General features: G+C 35.2%; 2 protein-coding genes across 2 annotated transcripts; both read left to right on the top strand.

The window, feature by feature from the left end:
* Positions 1-1312: 1312 nt before the first annotated feature.
* Positions 1313-5007, top strand: LOC113725037 (transmembrane ascorbate ferrireductase 1). The gene is made up of 4 exons (XM_027248001.2): positions 1313-1778; positions 3538-3586; positions 3708-3907; positions 4455-5007. Exons 1-4 carry the CDS (start codon positions 1635-1637, stop codon positions 4755-4757), a joined length of 696 nt encoding a protein of 231 aa, XP_027103802.1. The 5' UTR covers positions 1313-1634; the 3' UTR covers positions 4758-5007.
* A 7288-nt stretch (positions 5008-12295) lies between these two features.
* Positions 12296-15147, top strand: LOC113725041 (remorin-like). The gene is made up of 5 exons (XM_027248006.2): positions 12296-12757; positions 13547-13597; positions 13703-13790; positions 14141-14222; positions 14668-15147. The coding sequence occupies exons 1-5, from the start codon at positions 12562-12564 to the stop codon at positions 14860-14862; spliced, it is 612 nt and encodes a 203-aa protein (XP_027103807.1). The 5' UTR covers positions 12296-12561; the 3' UTR covers positions 14863-15147.
* Positions 15148-15929: the final 782 nt, after the last annotated feature.

A 15929-nucleotide genomic window follows, 5' to 3' on the forward strand; every position in this document is an offset into this window, starting at 1 on the left:
CTCTCGTGTTTTGAGTCGGGTGGCCTTTGGTTGCCAGTGGCTGCAGAAGACGCCAATCATCGCTGGCTGAAAGTGACAATGCAGCACTACGCTGCTTTGAAAATTACGCATATGGTCGTCGGTATGAGAAGGATACGGGGTTTCTTTATTTGCTGGGAATTCAGCTAATTGATTGACAAAAAGAAACAGACAATTCACTTGATATTTGGAGAATAAAGAAGATTCCAGTTCCATCTTCACTTTCGAGTTGAAAGGTAACGCGCTCCGGACTTATTCGAGTAACGGAGGCTTTGTTTGACAAACAAGGTTTTGGCCAAGTTTCTCTTCTATAAGTTTTTTAATAATTTTAATTATAATAATTTTAAAAATTTTTTAAAAAATTTTAAGTTATACATTTCAAAACATCTAAAAATTTATATGTTTCAAAAAAATTTTCTATAATTTTTTCAATAAATTATTATAAAATTTTAGATAAACATAAAAAAAAAACACACACACACACATATCAAATGCGATCGGAATTTTGTAGGCAAGTTGTCGCTCGGTTTACAGCGCAGCGAGGTGTCGTGCTGCGGTTCAAGACTGGATTGGTACGGGGTGTTGAAAACCCCCCAGACTCGAGACGAATCCAATGTAGTAGAGTGACCACACCGGAGGCAGATAGGATGAATGCGGAGAGAATTTGCATTAGAGATCTTTTGGATGCTCCCATCATCATAATTACTGACTGAGGTCCACATAATTGAAACATTTGCGTCAGAGATTACCTCATCCGCTTTTTTCGTTTAAAAACTTTTTTTTTTTTGAGGGACTTTTTTATTTTGTAAAAACAATAAATAGCTGAAACCGGGAGACAACCAATTTTATTAAGTCTAACCTAATCCCTTCAGGACAAACTACCATGAGCATGAAACGTGATCCTGGAACTCCAATGTGTTATTTTCTGTTGTGATTATGTTAATTGGCAAATGAATAAGCATTCCAATGTGCTATTAGGCGGTGTTGTTGTTGTATTTGTATATTACTCCGACTATTACTGTTGCATTAATAATCAACGGGTACGTAGTACTAGAAAGTCCCTCAGTCAGTGGGAATTGAATATGATGGGGAAAGAAAGAAAACGAACAAAAGAAAAGAAAGAGGAGGAAAAGCAGTCACCAATCAAAGCAAATAAGTACTTATGATACTAGGAGTAGGAACATGAGACACGACGATTAAACATCCAATAACCACGTAGACTTCAATCCTCATCCCTATCGCCTTTTCACACGTGGAACCCGACCCACGTTATACAACCACACGCCACTACACATTGATACGGTACGCTAGTATTTGGCGACGCAAATCCCCACAACCCACCAAAATTTTCTGAATCAAAGTCGAAGCGACGATTTCTCACCTCAGTCGAATAAACAGAATTGAGATCCTCCTGTACAGTAACAACTGCACGTAAGAGGACCCATCACCAACACTCGCCGCTCAGGAGCGGGGACGCCCTCTCTTCTTCTTCTCCGTCTCTCTCTATCATATCAAATGTTAATGGCTGATAAAAGAGCCAGTTCATTTTGAATTTTTGAGTAACGTTTTAGCTATCAGGAAATCCCACTTCTTTCCGGAACCAAAATTAGAGAGGGATGGCGATTGGGATAAAGGCGGTGCCTTTTGCTGTGGTAGCCCAAGTTCTCGGGGTTGCGGGGATTATTATGGTGCTGATATGGAACATAAGCTTCAGGGGTGGATTAGCTTGGGAATCCGCCAACAAGAGTCTCATCTTCAATGTATGTACCTCTTGTCACTTATCTTTTTTTTTTTTTTTTTTTAAATTTGTCGAAACGATTAGTTTTGTCACTTATTATTTTCCCCTTTTCTCTTCATCTATTTTCCCGTCTACCCTTTTTCTTTTCTTTTTTTTTTAGGACCGTTAGATTTAGACTTTTCTTTTGCTACATGAATATGCTCGCACCAAACCCTCGAGACTTAAGGTTTGATTACTCTCTGTTGTCACTTTTCAAGCTTTAAGCTTTGGGTATACCTTTGTATCGGTCCGGCGGAATGTTTAAGACATGTTGAATTTGAGCTTTTAGTTGTGGATTAGTACCTCTATCTGTACACCATGATTCGGGGATGGAGGGAGGGAGGCCGAGAATGGAGCCATACTTTTCATGTGGTATTCGGTACTTTTGACATCCACCTCTCTGTTTCTTCTCGTTGATTCTCCGTGGCACTGCACATTCTACTTTTGGACCTTTTCAAAATTATAAGACCAGGAGTATTGATTCTTGAAACATTTATGCTCACGGGAAGACATACAATAGCTGGACAACAATATAAGAGCCATTCAGGTATCAACTCCGCCATGAGCTGCGTCTCTTTAGTTGATGGATATATGCCGCATGGGATTGGCTTAAAAATCCGATCGTTATGCAACCAAACACTTACTTATTTTTATGAGTTTTATTTCTTGGTTGAAATAGGAAAATACAAGTCCAAAATATGTCATCCTGCTAACGCTAGCAACTGGGTGGGTTGGTAGATGTTGCGATTGTTTGGGATTTGGTGGTTGACTGATTGTTTACCAATTTATTTTTTAGATCTTCACATGGCCAACCTTCCTTTCTTCTTGCGGAAAGCTTGACTTGTCCATCAATGTGTTGACTTGTACCATGTGGATATTGATAAAGGGCTATCTGTACCAACGGATGTTGGTGCAAGCGGAAGGAGCTTGTATCTCTTAGCACGAGGTCTCGGGTTCGAAACCCTTAGTAATACAAAAGACAACGTTAGGAGAGTTTTCCCTGCAAGGGGTCTGACGCTGCTCGGATAGAATTAATCACAGACCGTAAAACAGCAGATACGGATACCTGTGGATTATACCCAAAAAAAAAAGGATAAAGGGCTGTTTGTGCGTGGATCTTTCCATTTGATTTTGAGCAAAGTTTGGCATATCTAAACCGCTTCTAATGATTTTTTTTTTCAGTCAGAAATTAAAGTTTCAAACATATGCTCTACTAATTTGTTTTAGTACGATGGCATGTCTTGAACTCTTAATTGTTCCTTAAGCTCATTCAAAGAAAGATGTTCAAGATAGGTAGCTATCTAGGTTTGGACTTTCGAATTAAATCTTGAGGCACACTGGCTGGGTGTGGTTGGAAATAAACGGCATTAAATGGAGCCAACGGAAAAGTTCTGTTGGAGGTATGAAACGGTGGTTGCATTTTGAAGTGTCCATATGCTTTTCTCTAAATAGATTAAGACGACTGGAAGTTTATCAGTGACATCTGTGAAGGGACTAAGACATTTTGTCCTGTCTGTTATAGGAGCATTTCATAAAGTGATCTTTATGTGGTCCCTTCACATTGATTGCTGTCATCTGATAAGAGTAATTTGGGTCTAGTTGAGGTTTGGTAATTCACTTTTAAGATATGAGTTACACGGCAGGGTAGATTTTGAGGTTATTCTTGCCAATGTAAGCATGGAATGTCATTGAACGAAATTTTGCTTAAGGTTTAATTATGGTTTTTGTTTGTTCTTTTCCAGATTCATCCTGTTCTCATGCTCCTTGGCTTGATTGTAATTGGGGGTGAAGGTAAGTTATATGTCTTATCAAGATAAGTACTCCCCCTCTTCTTCTTCTTCCTTTTTATTTTCTTGGGTATTGAATAGCCTTTATGATGTTCTCTTCATCTTCCCATTTTCTTTTAATGCAGCCATTATTACTTATAAAACTCTTCCCTTGAGGAAGGAACTGAAGAAATTGATACATCTAGTCTTGCATGCTATTGCCCTCATACTTGGTATCATCGGGATATACACGGCATTCAAGTTTCATAACGAGAGCAATATTGTCAATTTGTATAGTTTACATTCTTGGCTTGGAATTGGGATTATTGTTCTCTATGGCATCCAGGTAACTTCAAGCTTGAATTCTTCTCCTGCACTACACTGGTTGTTGTCGATAATCATCGTGTATTATACCTTTAACATTTTTTGCTCTATTAATTCTCTCGGCTCCTATCTTTCAATAATTATCTCAAGCTCTTGCTCGCATTTTTTCTTTTCTTTGGTTTATTTTCTCTCCACGCCCTCAAAAGTATCAGAGTAGATTACTCAAATATATTTCCAACTATGGAGGCCTTGCTTTGCTGGCTCGTCTAGTGCTACACCTCATTGTTCTCTTTGAGCTTGAATGGTGGTGACATTCTAGTATGAATTAAGCAAAAGGGGGGGGGGGGGGGTTGCTTGCTTCTAGACCTCATTGTATTTGGACAATGTTCTGCCTGGAAAGAATTAGTGGACTGTAATCGTAATTTGTTACTCAATCTGTCTTACAGCTTGGCTGTTGTGTGTAGAACTCTCGAAGTCTGCAAGAGCATTCCGCCAGTTTTGCTCGGTCCTGGAAATAACCATTTGATGCTTTGTTTGTTTGTTTGTTTATTGTTGACATTTTGTTGCAGTGGATTTATGGTTTCCTGGTGTTCTTCTACCCCGGTGGCTCATCAGAAATCAGGCAAGGGTCACTTCCATGGCACGTGGTGTTTGGGCTGTTTGTGTACATCTTGGCAGTTGGGAATGCCTCACTAGGGTACCTTGAGAAGCTTACATTCCTTGAGAACTCAGGCCTAGAGAAATATGGGGCTGAAGCATTCCTGGTCAACTTCACGGCCCTTGTCACGATATTGTTTGGGACCTTCGTTGTCTTGACCGTCTTCTCTAAGCCTGTTGCAGAGGATGAATATAGCTACTCGGCCATAAACTAGATGTAGTATCACCGTCACTTGGTAGCTGTATGCTCTGACGTCTAGCGTGTACTATCATTTCGGGTCCGTCTTCTATTGTTGTTTGTTGTTGTTTGTGGTATTGGCGAAGCAGAATAGATGTAGTATAGTACATCACAAATATGGATGGTGCCTCGAAATAAACCAGGACGAGGATTCTAATGGGAAATTGCATGAGTTGTACCTTTGGTTGTGCTATGTATTATGTGACTGAAGTGCACTAATCTTTTCACGCGGGCTGTGGGCTACCCCTCTAGTTGTTTAGCAGCATCAATTGAGAATATTTATATATTTATAATGCTAGTAAGGTCTGGCTGTGCAATGCCCACCCTAAAATGTTCAAGGGTAACAAAGTTTGAAGGATTGTTTATAAATTGAAAGAACATTTTAATACATTGCTTTGGTTAATAAAGGGAAAAAATTTATTGTAATAAAAAGCAAGTATTAACGCATAAATAAAACACAATGAAATAGATAGGAAAAGTGTATATTATGGTTGGTAGCAATTTCAGTTGGTTTAAATATTTTAAGATAATTTAAAATGTCGTTAAATATTAATTTATTATTAATGAATAAAAGTAAAAGAGAATAATGTACAGTACATTTGGTAGCAATAATAATCTTTATTTTTGTAATAAGTTGTATTCAATTTTAAACATTTTTTTTGCTTTTGAAATTACATCCCATTTATTTATATATGCAATAATATAAAGCTGAAATAATTTAATAGACTTTTCAAACTCTAAATTTTGGAGAGATATAATTCAATTTGAGTATCATTTACATGATTATTTCAAGTTATATTTGACAAATTAACTTGAGTTTTAATCGGATTCAGTGTTCATCACCAAAGTTTCCAATCACAAGTTATACACTGCATATAATTCAATACTAAGCAACTAGTAATAGTTTACTTATGAAACTCATGATTATGAACGAAACTTAACCAGTATTTTATCAAACATTAGGCATTCTAGTTATAAATGAAATGACTAACTTGGAGTAAAGTGACAGACAAAGCAAAAATTTTGAGTACTGAAAGTAATGCCACAAAAGGAAAACAGAAAACATGCAAAAGAAAGTATGTGTTACTACAACAAGATGTAAATGCATAGATTTGCTGAAGTAAAAAATAAGAAAAATTGTATTACCAAATATGAGAAAACAATAAAGGGAAGAAAGCTTTCCCTCTGCTACGCGAGAATGACAATAAAATAAATCAGGAAGAAAATGATGCACAATAAAAATTGGTAGTGTATGTAAGGGTTTGCACTGTACTGTTCGAGGTTAGTTTGTTGATAATAATTTCATCTAAAAATATAGTCTATAAAAGCTAAATTAAGCTAGTACTTTGTCTTTCAATCTAATGGTTATAAACAGATGAAGTACAATTGATAAATTCATCGAAAGGATGACTTTTTTTTGTGAAAGACAACCTAACATTGAAGAAAATGCAAGTATTTAATCTGATTAGGTAATTGAAAAATGATTGCATTATATGACTTAGGACTTATTACAAGCAAAGCAAAGGAAAAATAGGAGAATCAAGCAATCTATAAGCTAACTTGTTGAATAATCTAATAATGCAATAAGTTTGGAAAAACGTTTTTCTCACCAAATTAGAACTTATAATAAATATAAGCTTTATTGAATAATTCAATAATCTAATAGCATAGAAAATAAGAAAAAATGCAAATCTAACCGTTACCATGAAAACAACAACAAAGAGCATTTTAGTGAAATATAATAAAGATACACATATTTTTGTCATTTATACGTTAATGCATTCCTTTGATTAAGAAAGGAAAAAATTAATTGTAATAAAAAACACATATTAAGGTATAAACGAAATAAAATAAAATTGATAACAAAAATATATGAACACAAAATCAAATGCTGCCAAATATTTTAATATGAATAAATTAGAAATAGAAAAATGTACACAACATTAAGCAGCGGCGATAGTCTTTTTCTTTATAAGAAGATGAAATTAGTTTTAAATGATCTTGTTCGTTACATTAACAAAACATCAAAGAATACAACAATTTAAAAAATTCATGCAATTTGATGATTTTTTAACAAATGCAACTTAATTAGTCAAATATAACTTTAAATGATAATTCATATTAAAATAAATATAAATATAAATTCAAATAGAAGTGGGGAGCAATGAAGAGCAATGAGATGTGCGTGGCGTGATCTTTCCTCGTCACAATGGCTAGGGGTGTACAAAATCGAAAAATTCTGATTTACCGACCAAATTCGAATTAAATTTGGAATTTCGATAATTTAGAATGGAAATCGAAATATTCGATTTAGAATTCGTTGAATTCGGTAATGAGATTTTTCAAATCGGAAATTCCTATTTCGAATTCACAATTCGAAATCAAAATCGGAATTCCTATTTCGATTTCAAATATGTTTTTCATATATATGTATATATATATATATGATATATATATTATATAACATTTATATTATAATAATAATTTTTATATTCATGAATTCGATAAAATCGGATTTCCTATTTCGATTTCAATTTTGTTTTCACACACACATATATAATTTTTTTATATATGTGTAATATAATATTTATATAATAATAATAATAATTTTTATATTCATGAATTCAGTGAAATTGGAATTTACCAAATTTTGAATTGAATTCGGAACGAATTCAAATTCGAAATTGGTGAATTCAAAATCGAAATCGATCGAAAATTCCAATATCAAAATTTCAAAAAATTTCAATTTCAAAATTTCGAATTATCGATTTCAATTTCGATTCACACCCTAACAATCGCCGTTACCATTCACCACTAGAAAAAGATAATATAAATAATAGGGATAATTTCAGAAACCTCCCCTGAGGTTTCTGACATTTACACTTACCTCCCCTGTGGTTTGAACAATTACACTGACCTCCCCTGAGGTTACTAATCCTTTACAAATTCAGTCCAAATGATTAAAATACTATTTTAGAGAGTGAAATTAGAATTTTGTACCTGATTTGTCCTTTGTGCCACATGTCCAATGAATGGCAAAGTATTACAAATTAATTAACAATTAATAAACTTTAAGGAGCGTAGTTTGTAGGCAAATATGTATTGCCTATTTAAAGTACCAGCTCTTTACATGTATTTTACTTTCAAACATTTACTTTATCACAAATATTTATTCTCCAATACAGATTTATATTTACTCTCAAATATTTAATTTTTGTTAAACACAAAACCTACCAGTTTTTCTTCCGTAGAAATATTAATATAACACTTTTTCAATTTTAGTTATAAATATTTATGTATTTAACATAAATTAAATGATTCAGGATAAAAATATCTATAAAGAGCCAATACTTTACTCATGTAATGGATGAAAGTCATAAAAAATTAATAGTTTATGAGGCCATTTATTTTTTAAAAAATATTTAATTTATATTAAATAGATAACCTACTGATTTTTTTTTTGCAAGAATATTACTTTAACACTTTTTAATTTTTAATTACAAATGTTAATATATTTATTATAAATTAAATATTTGAAAATAAAATATCTGTAATGAGCCGATACTTTAAATAGGACATGTGGCACAAAGGACAAATTAGGTACAAAATTCTAATTTCACTCTCTAAAATAATATTTTAATAATTTGGACTGATTTGTAAAGGATTAGTAACCTCAGGGGAGGTCAGTGTAATTGTTCAAACTACAGGGGAGGTAAGTGTAATTGTCAGAAACCTCAGGGGAAGTTTCTGAAATTATCCCTAAATAATAGGCATTGAAAACATTTGTAAATAAATGTTTAAAATTGGCGCAATGGCTCCCTATGTCTTGTGTGGATGGTCTATGTGTGGGTGGTGAGCGCCTCAATCATAGTCATACACCATCAATCGGTCAAACTTGTCGGTGTCACAACAATAGCAATACGCTGCTACGAATAACATCTTACCAAATGGGTAAAGGGAAGGGGATGTACGTGCATCTTCATGAATCGCTGGAACATGGGGGCACCACTACTTGCTGACTTTATCTGCTAAAAAAAATAAAACAGAAATGTGAAATGCACGCACATGACTGATGACACCTTCTCGCTGGGAGCGTTGCCGGATCACAGCCGCAGAAATGGAAAATACAAAAAGAACCATTTTGGGTCCCCACTCCCGGGACCTCCAGTCCTCGCTGTTTCTCTCTTTTCCCTTGAAGTAGTAGTAGTAGTTGTAGGCAGCGTTAGCATTTGACTGTCTTTTTCCGATGACTGAGAAACTCAGACTTTTTCGTTACTAAAGTTGACCTGCGAGAAACCTTCAAAAGCCGGCAACTTTTGAAGGCTCCCGCAGACCTTAATAAACCCAAACCCCAAACCCCCCCGAACCGATGTGGGATAGAAACCCCACAGGGGTGCCTTCAAAACATTAGCATTTGACATTAGCTTTTTCGTTAGCATTTGACTGTCCCTTGGACAAAACATCGCCCTAAAATAAAAATTTCCAAAAACCAACGACACGCGCGCGCACGCAGACGCCGCTCTCTCGCCTCCCAAGTTTGAAGTTTCAAACCTGTCAACAGGTGAATGAAGAGCCATTCATTTCCCTCGGAAAATAGAAGAAGTCTTTTCTACCCGAGAGTTTATCCACCATCCAAAGTAGGGGCGTAAACGAGCTGAGTTTGAGTCGAATTTTGGTTAATCGAATCGAGCTCGAGTTAATTTTGTGAAGCTCGAGCTCGAACTCGAGTTTAACGAGCTCAAAATATCAAACTCGAGCTCAAACTAAAAGAAAAAAATTATTATTATTATTTTATTTTTAAAAAATAAAAAATAATTATTTATTTTTAAAAATGAATAAAATAATAATTTTTTTAATAAATAATAAAATATTAAAAATATATATGTAATTTTACTATTAAATAAAAAATAAAAATAAAATATATATATACAATTGAACTCGCGAGTCAATGAACTTAATATTTTTGAACTCAGATTCGAGCTCGATATTGACGAGCTCGAGTCGAGCCCGTATCCGATCGGCTCGATTCGCGAAACACCCCTAGTCCAAAGGCAACTGGTATATCTTCCTTTACTAAAAAAACAGATTTTTTGTCTCTTTTAATTTTTCTTTTTCAAAATAACATGCTCGTAATACAAAAAATAAAAAATAAAAAAATAATGCCTGCTCCCATTTTTATTATTATTTATTTTAAAGTTCACTCTTACAAGAGAAAGTAAAAGTGTCTTGACTTGAGAGTCAGACTAGGGGACCTCACCGGTATCTCGCGAATGTCCCAACTAACTGAAAATTGGGTTTTGGAACCCCATGTCCCATTTTACGGTAGCAAATTTTGTCCTCTAATGCTCGTAGATGAATTCATAATGGCTAACAGACTTTTATTTTACGTTAAAGTTTGGCTCCAGCTTGTGTCAGAATTCTTCAACATTTAGTTATCTGTTTGTATTATCTGTTTTTGGAGGTATTTTTAAAAAATTTTACTGTAGTAGAGTTTTTAGATTATATTTTGAAATATTTTTAGAAAATGTTTTGAAATATTTAAGAGTAGTAGAGTTTTTAAAATATATTTTAGGATATTTTTTAAATATTAAAAAAATTTAAACTACTTTTTAGAGTATTTTTTTAAAAAAATTTATAATATTTAAAAAACTAATTTTTTAAAAAACTAGTGAATCCAAAAAGAGTAAATCCCAAGGCAGTTCTCCAAGAATCTCATAAAACCACCACAACTAATTTATTTATTAAAGAAGGGGTGAAAATAGCAAGGAACCTTCTTTTTTTTTTTTTTTTTTTCTTTTCACTACTAGCATTTTTATATTGAAACGTGAGAACGACCATTAAACCACCAAGAAAGATTATACTCGACACAGAAATTTATACAACTCAAAAGTGGGGAAATAAAAGGCAGAGAAGAAAAACAGTGCATGATCTCGCATTCTAAAAGATTGTGGAGCTAGGAAAAGACGGACTCGGCTAGTAGCTGCCTACTTGGATTATGGTACTTGTTTGTGGATTGATGGATCATCATGGATGCGCATCCACAAGTTCGGTCAGTGGCGTCCCTATTATTCCTTTCAAGAGTTGAGGATGATGAAGGTACAGTATCTGTTTTTGTGGTTGGCAAGGGTTGTCAGGCCAACCCAACAACTCGATTTTGATGTCATTTTGGGTCTCCCTGTCCAGGATTCAGGATGATGATGGCAACTCAATTAATGTTACTTTAGGGTTCATGAGTGAAGCCCCTCCTGCCCCTAAATCTCCATTTGGGTATTTAGTATCCGTGTCTGTAAGTTTAGGTCTTGAGGCGGAGTATACCGATTCCTAGGATCCGTTAACTTGGAATGATACCATTGCCCTTTCATTCCATTCCTCAATAGAAATAATCGTGCGGCCACGAAACTAAGCAGTTCTAGAATTCAACGAAATAATTAGCAAAAGGTTGATCCGCATTTTAGAACAACCACACCAGCACTAAAACCGCATTACAAGCAAAGGGGTGACCCAATGCATCCTCCACAATTGTAAAAAAAAAAAAAAAAAAGGCAACTTTTCTCTGGTTTCAAGTGTCAAATATCGCTTTTGGAGAAAAGGAAAAGCCTCAAGGGACCGTTATTCCAAGGTTAGTAAACTTTTTGAATACTATAGTGCAGCTGATAAGTAAACAGACGTTGGGAAAGCAAACATGTTGGGCCCTTGGCTTAGGCTGCCTCTGTTAGACTAATAGTCCGAACAAATTAACTAAACTCTCTTGATACAAAGAATGGATCAAATGATAAGGAAAGTTGTATCTTAACGCAGTCGGAGGAAGCCACTGAAAGTAATAAATCACAAATAGTGACTGGTAGGAGGCACTTATTTTAGGGGGGAACCTAATCGAAGGAAAACATCGTTGGAGGAAGTCGTTGAAAGTGACAAGCTACAAATAATTATTGGTGGGAGGTAAAATTTGAACCCTGACACCCGACCCACAATCAAGACTTAAAGTATTGGTGGTGATCAACAGACTAAATGGTTGTTGGCTTAAATTGAGTGTGCTTGCATAGGAGATTATTTGGAATGATCAGTGTGATACTTCTTGAAATGTAATATATATGAAATAAAAAAAGTGATTAAAAAAAATAAGAATATACATAAGAAAATGTATTTCTAATGTAGCTAAATAAAAAAAATATATATATATTGCAAATAAAACCTATCCAAACACATCTAGGATCCTAAGTTAACCTCACACGCCTCTTCCTATCAAGATAGGTGCCCTCCAAAATTAAATACGGTTGAACATTACTAGTACTCCATTGTAGACGACAAATGAGCATTGATTGTACATGAATGATCCTTGTAATTTTAGTAGCAAATATAGCCATGAACTCAGGGCTACTAAGTTCCACCATCGTACTCAGGGTCTACCCATCCCCATCACAGAGGAGTAAGATTCTTAATCATTCTCCCGATTCAATCAAGTGCAGATGGTCTAAGCATTTGTTTAGGTGTGTAAGTGCCAACTAAGAGTAGGGCCGACACCACCAAAAATGATTCAAAGGAGCGGCGTGGCATCGTTTCTATTCCAATTCATTTCACTATTTCAGCAAGACAGTTACACTCCTCCAACCAACTCCCAATAATATCACCATATCCCCTTCTTCTCTCTTTCTCCCCCCCCCCCCTCCCGCCCCACAAATCTTCCATCCGCTCTTCTAGTATTTTCGTTTGCTACAGTGCTAGTAGTATCTTCTTCTACGCTTAATTCTACTGCTAGGCTCGCACAACACTATTTGCTAGTCATGGCAGAAGAGGAAGCCAAAAAAGTAGAGCCCGAGACCGCTTCTTCTGAGCCTCCGCCTCAGGGACCAAAATCCGCTGAAGCTCTTAAAGATGTGGCTGAGGAGAAACCACTAGTCCCAGTAACTGAGGAGAAACCACTAGTCCCAGTTCCTGAGGAGAAACATGAAGACTCCAAAGCTCTTGCCATCGTTGAAAGTATGTATGTAAAGTACAATTCACCTTACGATTTCCCTTTTTTTTGTTTTCTGGAACAATTCTCGGGATGACATCAGTATGTAGTGCAGTAATACTGACAAAATGTATTTTCAGCTGAATGGATTCTTGATTTTGGGGTAAGTTTGCGTTTGCTTGGAAATAAGCCACCTATATTGCATGCTTATTCTTCAAGATTGGTAATTTTGGAAACAATTCTTGATTGTATTTTCATCGGTGGAGTGGAAATAAGTCACCTCTGTTGCATACTTATTCTTCAAGATTGGTTTTTTAATTGATTCTCGGTCATAATTCAAGCAAACTGACTGTCTATGAAATTACCAAATTGAATTATAAGGAGGATATGCTAGTAGCATATGATAGTTGTTATTTTTCTCCCAACTCAAGGAGTATAGTATTATGTTGGTAGCGTGTAGTTAATGGTTAAAAGTTGCTAATTTATGGTTGGGGTGGGAATTAAATTTACTTTTGGCTGTATTCCTGATTGATTTTTATCAGTCTTGTTTAATTGGGGGGGGGGGGGGGGGGACTTGATCATATTGAAATGAATGTACACCAAAATTGGAGATAAACTAGTTATAATATTTTTGTCTTTCCCTGTTTTTGTGATTTTTTATTTTTTTAATCCTCATATCCATATGGGTTGATACCATCTCTCATCGCCCACCTAATTGGACGTAAGGAGCCTTCAAATGATTGGAACAGATTTCTTCCTCTATTTTGTGCTTTAATTGTTTGTTCTTTTTTTTTTTTTTTTTCTGTCTGTGGCAGAACCAGCAGAACCTGCTGAAGAGAAACCTGCTGAGGGTTCTATTAACCGAGGTAACATAATTTTGCATGTGTGGTACTGATACACGTATCATTCTGATTCTCACCATGCGGAACTGGTAAGAATATACTCACCTTGCTTGAAATATCCTCCCTCAGATGCAGTGCTAGCACGAGTGGCAACAGAGAAGAGGCTGTCTTTAATCAAGGCATGGGAAGAAAGTGAGAAATCTAAAGCTGAAAACAAGTAAGAAGCTTTCCTGATAACTCACCATCTATTGTCTATTCATGGCCTTTTGTATTACTAAAGATGTCTAAGAATACTGAGTACTTTGGTCAATTCTCTTCTTTGGCCTTGGTGGCAAACTTTGACTGCTAACATTTTGAAACTCTGAGGAAGCTTTTGACTGCTAACATTTGAACAATGCCTGTATGTTACCACACAAAACCATATGCGGTATCAACCAAGCCACATAACCAAATGGCTTTTTTCATTCCAGTTACTGCTTTTTGTTTGTTGTTTGACGTGGTGGGAAGGGGTTTGAAGGTCTGGTAGTTGACAATGTTGACAACCTTCAATCTGAATTTTGCTGACAGAGCTCAGAAAAAGATATCAGCCATTGGGTCCTGGGAGAACAGCAAGAAGGCATCTATAGAAGCCGAACTCAGAAAGATTGAGGTAACAAGTCCTCACTAATATTTTTTTTGCCGAAGTAGAACTGTAACATTAGGTGTCCTTTAGTCTCCATGTTAGCACATCCTTTGTGGGACAAATCATAATTCAAAAGCATTTTTTAGAAGTTAATAGAGTGTGTTAAAAGCTTTACTAGCCAGTTCTGTGAACCATTGAAGAAAATGGCTACTTAAATGAAAGAATATTAGTCAAAGTTCAAGCACTTTCTGCGTTTAAGTGATTCATATATTTAATCTTGCAAAGGATTATGTTATATGTGACTCCACAAGCGGGGCATTCTCTTGTTTTCCACTTCATTTTAATTTTTAACAGGTTGATGATCCCATACTTGTCTAGATGTATGTAAACCACTGGCACCATTGCAAGTAAATGGTACTTCAGTTAAGAAGCTTCAATCTGTATCGACAAACATGGGTTTTGTGGTATGTAGGAAAAGCTGGAGAAACAGAAGGCAGAATATGTAGAGAAAATGAAAAATAAGATCGCTGCCCTCCACAAGTCAGCAGAAGAACAGAAGGCGGCCATTGAGTACAAACGCGGGGAAGATCTCCTCAAGGCAGAAGAGGCAGCAGCAAAATACCGTGCCACTGGAACTGCTCCAAAGAAACTCCTAGGATGTTTCTGAAGCTGAAAATTATCAGGTCTACATGAAAACTGTTGGAATCTGCGTTGTAAATTTTTCATTTTATTGCTTTATTTATTAATACATGTGTTTGGCTTGCAAAAACTGTGCCACGTTAATTAGCATTCATATTGGTGGGTGTGCATAATTATGTATTTTAGCATGTGGAGGATGACAGAATTGTGCATTTGTGACAAGAAAGATTGGAAGAAACCGTTCCTTGTAGTCGAAGCTGTTAAGGTCGATCTTCGGTAGGATATGAATGCAAACACTAAATTGTCATGGAAAGCTTGCCGGAAAAATTTAGAAGTGTGCTTGCTCCTTTATTGACTTTTTTTTGTGGTCCCAAAATTGTCCCAAGACATTTTCTTGGAACTGTGCTGATTGGGTTGTTATTGCTCAGAAGCTTCAACCTAATCCTTGCGCTGCAAACTTGATAAGGTTAGGTTAGATAGACAATCCAGATGTGGCAGTGCCACAAATGTCTTCAGAATAGATTAGTCCTTTCTCTATGTATTTTCTTGGAGACAAACCAAGGAAAAAGAAAGTGTAAAATATAGAAAAGCTTCGGGAGATTAAATAAATATATAGAAAAATCCCTATAGTTTTAAATCTGGTGGTTTGAACTAATTTGAAAAAGTGACAGGAATCGTTTGAATTAGTGGGTTTGAAATACACGTGCTTTTTTTGTAAGTATTTATGCGGAAAATAAATAAATTTTTAATTGATATACCTATTATACCCTTAGAGTTATAATACAAGAAAAATTCGCTGTGATTAAGCAAACATACAGAAAAAAATCCAATATCTCGTGATTTGAATTAATGTGAAAAATAGATAAAAATAATCTAAATTAACAAGTTTGAGGTTGCTTGATATGAAAAATAATCAAATTGATAGATGATATATCTATCAAACCTTTAGAACTCATAAAATTTTAAAAAACAATCCAAAACTCCCAAATACAACTCACTTTATTTCTATACATAAAATGAAAGTCACCTTATTTCTATACACAAAATAAATAAATAAGAACTTCTAAATACAACTTACATTATTCCTATTTACGT

Source organism: Coffea arabica, chromosome 2c (assembly GCF_036785885.1).
Source record: "Coffea arabica cultivar ET-39 chromosome 2c, Coffea Arabica ET-39 HiFi, whole genome shotgun sequence".
Lineage (NCBI taxonomy): Eukaryota > Viridiplantae > Streptophyta > Magnoliopsida > Gentianales > Rubiaceae > Coffea > Coffea arabica.